Genomic DNA, 12,693 nt, shown 5'->3' on the forward strand with positions numbered 1-12,693 from the left:
GTAGGGAGAGCCAAGCATGACTGCCCGGAGGACAAGCAAGGTTAAGACAACCAGTTGTTGCCATTTCCCAAAATTGGGTTCCCCCCCACCTTTATTGCTTTTGAGTGTTCAAACAGTTTCACCTATATCTTGTGGTAATCCTTGCCACAACACTACCAGTTGGTTCACTTACTTTAACACCTTATCACAGATAGTAGGCTGAAGGTGAGATAGTATTATTTGTATACAAGAAATAAGATGCTATACCTCACCTTTTTAGTCTACATGCATGACACAATGAACCATAAGGCAACTAAGTTTGCTTATGGTCTGGTGAAATCCAAACCAGGGACCTCCTTCCTTATTCCTACCTAAGGCTGCAATCCTATCCCCACTTACCTGGGAGTAAGCTCCATTGAATTCAATAGGACTTCTAAATAGATGTGTTAAGGGTTGCACTGCTAGTCTATTAGCGACTAGCACTTCCACATTAATAATGATTGACTCATAACTATGGATTTTGTAGTTGTGCCACCAAACTTGATTCTGGAGAAGTGACAGCATCATGCAGTTGATAAAACTCAAGCAGGTTAGCCCTGGCTTTTCCTCTCTAACAAGGGAGGAAGGATTTCATTGGAAATATCCTGTGCAAGGGAACTTAGCCTGATGGAAGATGGGGGATTCCTTTCCATAGTCCTGCTGATAATGGCTAATGGTGCTCCTGCGATTACTTCCAAGTAAATATGCATAGGATTGAACTGTCAGACACATGCTTACATCTTGGCCTGATTACCAAGGGAATTTTGTAACTGACTACAGTGAGGTTTTAAGTTTGCATATTGCAGAGGAGCAGGGAGAGGATGTTTAGCATTAGTTATAAATGTTTCAGTGTTACTGATGTCCTTGCAAAGTAAAAACAATTGCCATTTCATACATTCCATTAACCCATCCCAAAGTTTACAGCTAAAGAACAACCAACTCTTTTTAAGTAAGTCCTGAATATGCTGATAAAACATTTAACTCTGCATGATCAAAGGCCTATGCAGTATGTGAATGATTTAAAACTAAAAGTTAAAGCAACTAGCTAGATTGAGCCAAGGAAATAATTAACCATTTAATATTGGCATGCGCCGGGCTCCCACGGCTTGCGGAGAGTTGCCTGCATGCTGAAGCCTGGGCGCGCTGAGCTCAGCGCGCCCAGGCTTCGAGCTTCACGCAGCTCTCCGCAAGCCGTGGGAGCCCGGCGCCGGGCTCCCACAGCTTGCAGAGAGTTGCCTGTTCTGGGGGTTGGGGTCGGTGGAAGCTCAGGCTTCCCCCGCCCCAGCCCCGTGCCAGGAGAAAAAAATAATTCCCCCCCTTATTTCCCCCCCAAAAAACCTAGGTGCACCTTATGGGACGGTGCATCCTATAGGGCGAAAAATACGGTATTTTGTTAAAAGCTATGTATCATTTGTATTTATTTGAAACATTTTAGGCTCTTTTTCAGGGCAAAAAGCCTTTTCAATGCAGCTGATGTAATAGTATAAAACTGTTAAGCACACTTTCAATAATGTGTCTGTAATTATGCCTTACATACAGTACTTGAAATTATCAAAATGTACAGAATGACCAAGATCTTGGGACTGATTTAAGCACAGATTTTGGATTTGGTTCCATTTCAGAGTGATAGCTCAACAGTATATTATACATAATTCAATGAAGAAAGTAGGTTCTATTTGGCTTCTCGGGTTTGGGAAGATTTCCTTTCTGAGTAAAACCCCTTCTACCACTTAAATTATCTCACTCCAGTATAGACTGATCCATGTATTATGAGTGCTGGGGTAAAGTCCCCTTATTTTTGCAAAACTATTGCATTCATGAAAAAACAGGGGGGGGGTAGTGTTATCCTTATTTGAGGAAGAATGTTCTCTTATACAAAGGGGGAAGGGTGTTTTAGTTCACTGTAGCTATATGAGGTGGTCATGTCCCCCCTTTATTTTACTTTTAAAGCAAGAGACCTGTGCCATTCACACTGGTGCAGACTTCTCTGTGTTGGTTCTCTCAGCTTGCCCTGCTTAAAACATCTTCATAACAATGCACTACAATGTGGCATCATAGTGTTCCCTAGCCACTTTACCGAGTGTATCAGAAAATCAAATCTCCTTGGGTGACATCCAATGATGTCAGTCCACATGCACAACAGACTTCTGCTCGTACAATGGGTTTTTTTCTTCCTCTTAGCCCCAGGTAAGCCCCAACCCACATAATCAACCACAAGATGCAGCCCACACACCCCATTTGAATGGTAAGGCCCATCAGCTATGCCCTCCTCCTGGACATCCTCAAATATTTTACTGCGGATGCTGGGGGGGGGGGTTGAAGTGACTTTGGCCCTCAGGAGTTGGCTTCCCAAAGGGAATTCCCATTGAATCTTCTAATATAACATTGGATATTGCACCATCTCTTTTAAATCTCAAACCAAGTGTGTTCGCATGAGCATGTACATTTAGCAAATGGGACAAGATTCCCTTCCACAGGGCCATTTCACACAATATTTTTTTAGGTTTATACACATGCACATTAAACATGCAAAATATAGCATGGCAAACCTGTATCATGTGGATACATTCATCAAGGAGTGGATGCTAGCTGTGCCTTCTAACAACATGTATACAGTGGTACCTTGGTTTACAAACTTAATCCGTTCCGGAAGTCCATTCTTAAACCAAAGCTTTCTTAAACCAAGGTGTGCTTTCCCATAGCAGCAGGGAACTCAATTTACAAATGGAACACACTCAACAGGAAGCAAAATGTTCTTATTCCAAGTCAAAGTTCACAAACCAAAACACCTACTTCTGGGTTTGCAGCGTTCTTAATCCAAGTTGTTCATAACCTAACCAAGTTACCACTGTATATGGAATGAACATCAGCTTGCTGCCACCTATGCTAAGCAGCCCACAGTCTGATTCTTTGCTTGGCATTCCTTCTCTGGGATGCATAGGATCAGACTTAAGGGTGCCTGTGCAGCACAATTGCTGGCATTACATCCACAACTACAGAACTGGCAGAGCAGGTGTCTTCTTCCTTCTTTATCTAACATTTCCTCCAGTCCCTACCTGCACCATAACTGTTTTCACTGGTAACAGGTGTTGGTTTTTTTAAAGCGACTGCAGCAGCATACTGCTTTTTTAAAGGAATCACATGTGTTGAAATCAATGAGGCTTTATGCATACATTACATTATGTGCAGGACTGCAGTTGGTTTCTGTTACTTTTTTATTAGGGAAACACGCTAGATATTGGTTTATTAGCTGAAATGTGGAATTGAATTTCTGAGTTTTAATGGTTTATTTTGCTGCACTGTTTGTTTTCTTTTAAATTGTTCAAACTAGTTTTGTATGATGGTGTTGATGGGTTGTGAAATGTTTTACACTCCTATTTTAAATTATTTTGATTGGCGTTAGATTTTGTAGCTTTATATTTTCATTGTATGTAAGTTGCCTTGGGGATAGGTTTTTGGTTTTTACTTCAAAAGCCTGCATGGAAACATAAATACATATTTTAAAACCTGTTCTTCACTGCTCTTTTTGAACACCCTGCACGAACCTAAAGGCACATACTAACTTGAGAATTAAACACCTGCTAAACAAACAGTGTAGCATATGCTCAATTTCTGAATAAAAAGTTCAGTGGCTCACCTTAGATTTCCATGAATAGGTTATGCTTGTTCAGGTTCATTGGAATGACTTTCAAAGAATACCTTTTCCATTCTTTACCAATTCACGCAGGAAGAAGACTCAAGGCTACTGTAGCATTTCACAGAATTTACTTTTCCCTCATACGGTTTATATGAAAAGCAATTATGTTTACTTGGCCCTCTGCTCTTTTTACCCTACATTGGCTTTGCCCTCTATTACTTCAGGACAAAGGAGCTTTTGTCTGGCTGAATTTGTTTAGCAACTGTAACTGTTCAAGTATGTTCTGACTGCCAAGAGAATACAAGGCCATTGATACCAGGAGAAAGCATTTCTCTTTTCAAGCAAGTACCTAAGGCTGTTAAGAACTTTTATAGAAGCTGCATCTGTATTTTATTTTATTTTACCAGTTAGGGAGGGGCTTATTTGATGATTATTATCTAACAATCATGGACAAACCTGTGAACAATATTAATTTCCTCATCACCATAAAAGGGATGAAGGGGATACCAGGACATTTTTCTGCTTACCATTTTGCTCTCACAAAAAAGACTGTCTCCTCCTCCTTCTTGAACTAACACTTCTTAAGCTTGGTTGTGTTGCAGGCCAGTGCTCTGTTTTGCTAATTTTTTGCAGATCACATTGTGGCTTCCCAGTGAGAAACTGCTTCAAACATACGCATGGACTCTAAAGGGTAGCATCTGGACTAACACTGCTGTTTTCAGGGTTTGAAAATAATCTGGTGGAAATGTGTACCTATTTAAGCATGATTAAACATTTAATGAAGTGTTCCTGGTCACTGCTAGGTCAGCTTCAATTAGTGTGCAGTTGAATGCATTGTAGATTTGTGAGGGATAAACTACAGTTCCCAGGATTCAGCGGGGAGTCATGTGCTTTAAACATATGATGAGGGTGTGCTTCTGTATGATCTCTAATACTATGGTCACATCCACACCATACATTTTAAGCACATTTCTGGAGGGGCTTGTTTAGCCTGATTGGAAACTTCTGACCCATAGAGCTACTTTTGGACATGACGGCACTGGGTTCTGTTGGGAAATAGCCCCCCTGTCCCTGTTTACTTGGGGCAGTTGCTGAAGGAGGATTTGCGTTGCAGGATCCTGGTCTGAGTCCGGGGTGGGGGGAGAAGGAAGGAGGGAAAGGATTGGGGGCAGGGCTAGATTTAGGTATGACGAGTTGCTAAACTACTGAAGGTAATAGGGCTCTTTATATGTCCAGCTATCCTTTCTCAACAACGAATTGTCGCTGTTTTTTTGTGTTGTATATATGCTATATGGTAATTTATGGACCTAATAGATATCTAAAGCCATTTGCACATGTTGCCAAGCAACCAGTCCATGCAGAATGTAGGCACCCTATATATAGAAATAAGCAAACCAATGATATTTTAGGGAGCAGGTTAGCAGGTGGGGCCCATTACTTACATCGTAGGAGCCTACACAACACAAACCACTGTTGCTGTATGCAGGTTTTATTTTGTTTATCTTATATTTTGGAAATATACATCCAGGTTGTTTTTTTCTTTACATTTTTTTGGGGCCCCCAAGAGAGTGGGGCCCTAAGCTACAGCTTGTTTAACTTATATGCAAATCCGGCACTGATGTGGTGTGTGTGTTAAGGCAGAACCATCTTCCCACCACTGTCTGTCACACACAGATAATCTCCAGGTGAGGTGGGTGGAATCACCCTTCCATATGTACTTTTCACTTGTTACACAGTTTTTAAAAAGCATATATGCTTTATGCCAGTCAAAAGCTTGGGTAGCAGTTTTTAAACTGATCCACTGCTAACTGCAACTACCTAGAAAACAGCAGGGAACCAGCAACAAACCCCGATTCCGAACTCAGCCACACAGGACAGCCGGCTCCGATGGGGCAACTTCAAGGGAAAGTTGGAAAGCGCTGCGAGAAAGTCCAACTTTCCCGCCATCCTTCTTTGCCTTCCGTTAACTTCTACCTGTTGCGTCGCTTTTCCAACCAAGCCCCACTGGAGCCGGCCATGCTCTCTCTCTCCCGCTTGCTCCGTCGAAGAGCGAGCAAGAGGAGGACCGAGGGACCCGCAGAGCCTCGGGGTGGCCGCCAAGAGCTGCAGCGAGGCTCGCGTCCCTCGCCCGGTGGCCGGGAGGCGGCGGCTCTGAGGCGCCCTCCGCTTCTCGGCTGGAGCAGGAGGAGAGGGGCGGAACTAGCGCCAGCCAGAGTCCAAACTTTCCCCGGCATGTGTCCTTGGGCGAGGCACGCGCCCAGCGGCAGGAGCGCGGAGAGGAGGAGAGCCGCGGGCTCGCCTGGGACCCTGGCGGCAGCATGAGCCCGTGGCGCTGCGCAGCGGCCCAGGAGAGGCGGCCCGGGAAGGGCTGCGCGCTGCGCCTCTGCCTGCTCTCCGCCACCCTCCTCCTCGGCCTGCTGCAGCTGGGGCTCCGGCGCTCCTGGGACGCCGCCCAGCCCGCCAAGGAGGCGCGCAAGCCGCCTCTCCCGCCGCCGCCGGGCGCTCGCAGAGCTGAGAAGGCGAGCGAGGCGACCAGCAGGCGGCAGGTGACCTACGTGAGGAGCGGCCGCCGCAGGGGCCCAGCCGAGCCCACTTGTTGCCTCCAGGGGGAGCCCCCGAGCGACGCCCGCAAGAAGGTAAGAATGGCCGCCTCCGTGCGGTCGTACCCTTCAGTTGGGTGGTGGTGCTGCTGCTTGAGATGTGGCTCGGTTCAGGCCTGGTGGGCGTGAGGAGGTAACCGTATGGAGGAGAATCATAGAAGGGACCCGGTGGGTCATCTAGTCCAACCCCTTGCAATGCGGTGCAAAAATCTCTGAGGCCCTGAGGTTGCCAGGACATATGTTAAATTATGAAGTGGCCTTGGGTTGTCTGCTAGTTCTGCTGAGAGTCCTAAAAGGGGTGGTTTCTTTTCTTTCTCTCTTGGCTGTTTATGCATAGTACATTTAAAGCACATCTAACCTCCAAGAATTGTAGGCGCTGTAGTTTGCCCAGCAGAACTACAATTCCCAGCACTATTAAACTGCTCTTCCCAAGATTATTAGGTGTTTGTGTGTGGCGTGTGAGCTTTATTCAGGTGGTCTGTGGCATGTTTTTGATTTGTGGTTGAATATGGGATTTTTGTTTTTATTGCTTCTTTTTTATATTGTATTTTGTTTTATTACAGTTTTAATTCTGTGTAATTCAGATTGTAGTACAATAAAATACAATATATGTATGAAATAAATCAATGGTGAGGCATGCACTGAGATTGAGGTGGTAAAGCTGTCACCAAATTATAAAGTGAGGGGCCCTGTGCAGCTGTCAAATCTGAAAAAGTGACCTTGGAAATATTCTACAGAAATCTGGAGCATCCATAGGATGTGTATTCTGGAATAAAAGGCATCCCTTGACAATGAATATCGTAAGGCAACCATACGTCATGAGTGCTAGACTGGTACATTTATTTAATCTCAGCCTAGCAAATCTATTTCCATTATGGCAGGTAGCCCCATATGCTGGTAAAATTGCCTTCAAAAATAAGGTTAAGTTTGATTTGGGAATTTGAAGTTGTTCGTAAACTTGGGGCCCAGACAGGGTTTGAAGCATTTGAGCCAAAGAGATCATGAGAAGTAAATTATTTTTTATGATGAGGGACTCAAAATGCTGTCCTCATCTGGAACAATAACAACCTGAAGCAATACAAGCTCTGTAATGAGGACAGAGTTCAAATGTGATCAAAGAATGTCGGGCTTTGAGACTCTGCAGTAAGATTGCAGTCTGAAGCAACCTAAACTTTGAAGTAAACCCACTTGCAATCAGTGGGATTTAAGTAAACATGATTTAAGGTCAGGCTGTTCAGATATCAACTGGTGTCTCAGATCTACGGTAAATAGCCATGTACTTCAGGGAAATGTCATTTTCAGATCTGCATTATGTCCAGTCCTCTCTATATGAGTGCCCTTCATCAATTAGAAATAATTCTTGGTGGCAGTAATTTCCCTCTTTAAAGTGTATCAGATGTCCCCAGATGTACTTCAAAGAAGAAAAGCTGTTGCCTGTCCTTCATTGCAGACACCTTATTGTAACTCATTTCCTACATTTTATCTGGATAATGTGTGTGCGTACGTACATACATATATATGTGAATGGTAAGCTGCATTGTGTTAAGGCAGGACAAATATTTTATGAATAATTCAGCGGTTCTCTCTCTATCTCTCTGTCTCTGCTTTTCTGCTTTTTACTTACATTTCAGGGATGCTTTTGTTTGTTTTTAGGATGGGTTAGACCAGTGTTTCTCAAACACTGCTCTGGGATTCACCATTGGACCTTGTACCACTTTCAGGTGGGCCTCAGTGCCACAGCCTGCCCAGTGCCACCCTAGCTATGCTATTTCTAAGTGATTCCCACCATAGCCTTGGATGGCTGCTACAGAAAGCTCCAGTACGCAGACAGTCTTTGTATTTGTGGTCAACCTCGGATGGAAGACATCACCCATTATTAGAGGAGCAAGCAAAGTCTAAAATAAGGAAGTCAGACCCTAAGCCCTTTTACCAGATGTTACTATTCTTTTTGGGCCTGTGGTCACATTTGCAAAACAGAGGAACAGTTTGGGCAGTACGTGCATGCTCCAACTCTCCCCCCTCCCCAGCTGTAACCCCACTAAAATCACCCCATGCCTCAATTAGGCTTGGAAAAAAAATCATTCTATTACCCTTGGAAGAAGCCATCTTTAGCTAATTTCAGAAGGGGGGAGACCCTGTGAGCATCAGAGGCGGCTTCTGTGGGCAGCTGTGTGCCCTCAGGTACCACATTGGTGACTCTTACAGTGCAATCCTAGACAAGTCTATTCAAAAGTGAACCCCACTGAGTTCAATAGGACTTGCTTCCTTGGATTGCTTTGTAAATGTAAAAGTTATTCTACCCCCACCTCTCCTTCAGCAGTTAAAATGGATTACAGAGGAAATACTGATAAGGATTGTACTCTCAGATGTTTGATATGATGTTCTTAATATAATCCTTAAATAACCACAGGGTTTAGATGAATTGTTGGGGGGGAATTTGCTTTGCTTTGTTTTATTTTTGATAAAGACTATCAGGGGGTTGGACTCGATGGCCCTTGTGGTCTCTTCCAACTCTATGATTCTATGAATAGTGGTATTATTCTATGAGCGAACATTGTGATGAAGGTTTTTGGCATGCTCATCAGGGACTTCCTGCTGGGAGCCGCAGGTAAAGAGAAAAAAAATGCACAGGGGCTATGCTGAAAAGATTTTGAAATATTTGATAAAGTTCTGCCTCTTATCAGATGCAAGGATTTTGATTGCAGGTTATCTCCATAACTGCAAGCAATTATAATCATATTAATCATATGGATTTGTTCTTCTTAGTCTGTGTTAAAATAACACATTGAGAGTTAAATGGCTTCTGTCTTCACCTTCAGGCTGTTTTTATGTAAAGTTATAACTGCTAAGTACATTTATCTGATTTTTATAAAGCTGAATGTATGGAAAACACCAATAAAAAACAAAAGGATTGTCCTTTGCAGCCCAACCATGTGACAGATCTGGTAAACACCAGAGCCACCAATATAATTCTTCAGCATGTTTGCCAAGAAACCAGATGTTTCAACACTTTCTGGTTTATAAAAAACATATTCTCCCACTTGGCATTCACAGTCCATCACAGCCATCCAAAGAATAACTAGTGGAGAGAAATGATGTGTTATGATTTGCAAAATGAAAGCATGAAGCCCTCTTTATAGCCTGATAGAGTAGCCAAGATAAAATTGTCAAGTATGTCTCAAAATGCCACAATGGGAAATAAATGTATGATGACGATTTTAAACAATACCAACAAAAATCAGTTTTTTTATTTTCATAAATGCACATATTTGTCCTTCAGGGCTGCTAGCAATTATGAAGCCTACATATTACTCATTGCCTTAACTGCAGCTAAGAAAATAGAATGGAAGTTTATATTTTAGTATTTATTTATGCATTCATTAAATGTTTATCCGGTGCCTTCAGCTCATCCATGCTCATTATAAAAGACTAAAAACAGTGCAATCATACATTTTTTAATAAAAACAACAAAAAATAAGATCAAAATAGCAGGTAGAACATAATAAATACAATGCAACACATAGGCATTTCATCAGTGGCTTACTTAATCGGTTTTAAAATGAAAGTTTAGGAGAATAAAAAGGTATTTTGCCTGGCACTGGAATGATATCAGTGTATGCAGGTGAGCTTCCCTGGGGAGACATTCCAAGGCTGAGTACCTTGGAATAGTTCTTTGGCCACATCTGCACTATGCATTTAAAGCACTGCTATAGCATTTTAACAGCCACGACTTCCCCTGAAGAATCCTTTAAGAGTTCTTAGACCACTAGTCTACTCAGTTACAATTGTTAGCAATCAATCTTCTTCCCTAAGGAATTCTGGGAACTGTAGGTCTGTGAGGGGAATAGGGGGTTCCCAACAACTCTCAGTGCCCTTAAAAGATCACACTTCCCAGGATTCTTTGGGGGAAGCCATGACTGTTACAATGGCATGATAGTGCTTTAAATGTATGTTGAAGACGTGGCCTATTTCATTCACCATCTGCCTTTCCTCAAAAGGGGGCAGGCCCAGCCCAAGACATTGTGGTCTGAGGGAAAGGGCAATACATTCCAACTTCTCTCTGTACTGGCAGTCAGATTTTGCTTCAACAATGGGACAGTGTCCACTACTGCATCTGAGGGCAGCAGCCTTGTTTAGAGGGCAGAAAGCTGTGGGAGAATGAATGGGAGGCTCAAGAGGAGCAGCTGGGAAGTCTGCTGCCACTCTGCTTCTACCACCTGAAACAGATGTGTTACTCTGCCTAATGTTAGGGTCGGCCCTGGCGGGTGTGTGTGTGTGTGTGTGTGGAACCAGGAAAAGACATATGATGACTTTAGGGACTGGGTGAACTAGTGCGGACAAAGATGAGCTAATATGTACTTGGACTTTAAACAATGTAGGTGTTTAAAGTTAGGTAGTCATCAGGACTTCCAATTAAGCTCAGAAATGGACTGAAAGTCGGTAGAGCTGGGTGAATACAGCAACCCAGTGACTATTTCAAACTAGCTCCCATCCTTTAAAATGTATGTGCACCAGATTGCAATAGTCCTACTTGCCCCAAAAGGAAAGGTTTGAGACAGGCTGATAATTGGGACATCTTTCAAGGTCTTCCCCAGCTTCTCCATTCCCTCCTCCTCAATACTTCCACTTGATATATTGTCTCTCCCACTTCCCCCCTTGAGCTGCTGAAGGCAAAGCCTCGGAAATGCATCTCTTTTATGCCCCCTGTTTTGAGGTTCTAGATTCAGGGAAGATAGTTTCCTGCCAGAATTGGTTCTCTGCCCTTTGTCACAGGGAGTCAAAGAGAAAGACTATTACAGGCACACCATTACAAGGTTTTTTTCTTATGTTTCTGGGAAAGAAACATTTCTTGAATGTTTAAAAATTGAAATCTTGCATTCTCTTTGACTTCCATCCAGATTTATTTTCCTTAATAAAGGGAATTTGTAGCCTTTGGCAAAAAACACACACACTGAAATCTTTAGGACACTTAACAATAACATTATTATGTTACAATAAAAATGCTATTGCATCATCTTAGAAACTAGGAAATGCCACACTGAAACAGATGGACTGAAGAAATTATATCTGACTGTGCCTGGACTGAAAGCTTCAAAGGAAAAACCAAAACTAATTATAATCATTAGCATTCCTTCCAAGGGCTTATGTATAAGATCTGATATACCAGACCTTTCAGAAGTGATTGATTCAGAGTAGTTATTCTGCATCAACATTCCTTGTTTACTCAGGCAGGGAATCTCAAGTGTTGCACATATTCTTATATCTTCGCTCAATATCTTGGATTGCTTTTAGTGTGCTACTGACAGAGAATTTTGAACTCCTCCATCTCTTCATATCTGAATTAACCACCCTACTAGGTTTTCAAAATCACAGATGAGAGGAGCCTCATTCAACTGCTTCTCATTTTGTTGTTTTGGTCATCTTTAGTCTCTGATTATTCCCATGCACGTACAAACAAAACCCAGACTTTGGATACGATCCTAATCATGTTTGCTTGGAAGTGAGGATCACGCTGCAAAAATAGCAGATACTGTCAGCACTGTTTTAGGACATTTAGCACTTGGAGACATAGCCCTTGACTCCTGTGTTTATAATTTCGTGAACATATAGCAACAGCATTCCTGGTTGCTGAAATAATGACATAAAAGGCATCCTGAATTGAATACATCAATGTCACATGAGGTGTGGTGCTGCTCTGTTGCTCTCTCAGCTGTGGCAGTGCTGCCACTTGCCAGAACTGGAATGGCTGGGGAGGCACTGGGTTGGCAGTTGTGGGTGCAGATGTGCATATACATGCTGTCACTGCCAGCCTGATCCTTCCCCTGCTGTGGCTGCCACCCTGCCCTATCTTGGTCATGGTGACAGTGGCACAGCAGTGACATCCCACCTCATGCACCATGAATGGATGAGATGTGGGGCATGCTCTGGGAAAAGTTAAACCCACAACTATGGGGCTTAAGTTCAACTAGCTTTCTTAGAATTGGTCTTACAGCATTCCTTAGGAATACTGAGTGCAAAGGGCTTATAAGGGAGTTTGTGCTCTCAGCGCAAAGAAAGGGGAACTTTTCACACACATGGATTTTATATAAACTCTTGGTTATCTTCTCCTGTGATCAAACCCATTTCGCCTGGGAGATTAATAGCATTACAGCACTAGGTATTGTGACTTCAAGCCATTGGCATCTGCATGGATAACTAAGGAAGACTTCAGGGAGTTCTTGTTCAAATATTGTCAGTCTGAAAGAGCAGACTGAGAGAGATTATTGTGTTTGCAATAAAAGGATGCCCTTTCATTGACAGTTGTTTTCAACAGCAAATAATCCGGTCCCAGGAGCACCAGCACAACCTGGTACAAAATCAGGGGGGAGGGGAGCAGAGAAAGAATGAAAGAGAAGATATAGAAGCTCTGGAATTATTTTCGTAGTAACTGTGCAAGGA

At 42.9% G+C, this 12,693-nt stretch overlaps 1 protein-coding gene across 1 annotated transcript in view; it reads left to right on the forward strand.

Annotated features, from left to right (window-relative positions):
* Positions 1-5,529: 5,529 nt before the first annotated feature.
* METTL24 (methyltransferase like 24) overlaps positions 5,530-12,693 on the forward strand; it is a 66,755-nt gene continuing 59,591 nt past the window's right edge. The window contains exon 1 of the mRNA XM_081905528.1: positions 5,530-6,291. Within this exon, the coding sequence (XP_081761654.1) occupies positions 5,974-6,291 (318 nt within the window). The 5' untranslated portion in view covers positions 5,530-5,973. The remainder of the gene's footprint in view (positions 6,292-12,693) is intronic.

This window comes from Podarcis melisellensis, assembly GCF_964234715.1.
Source record: "Podarcis melisellensis genome assembly, chromosome: 3".
NCBI lineage: Eukaryota > Metazoa > Chordata > Lepidosauria > Squamata > Lacertidae > Podarcis > Podarcis melisellensis.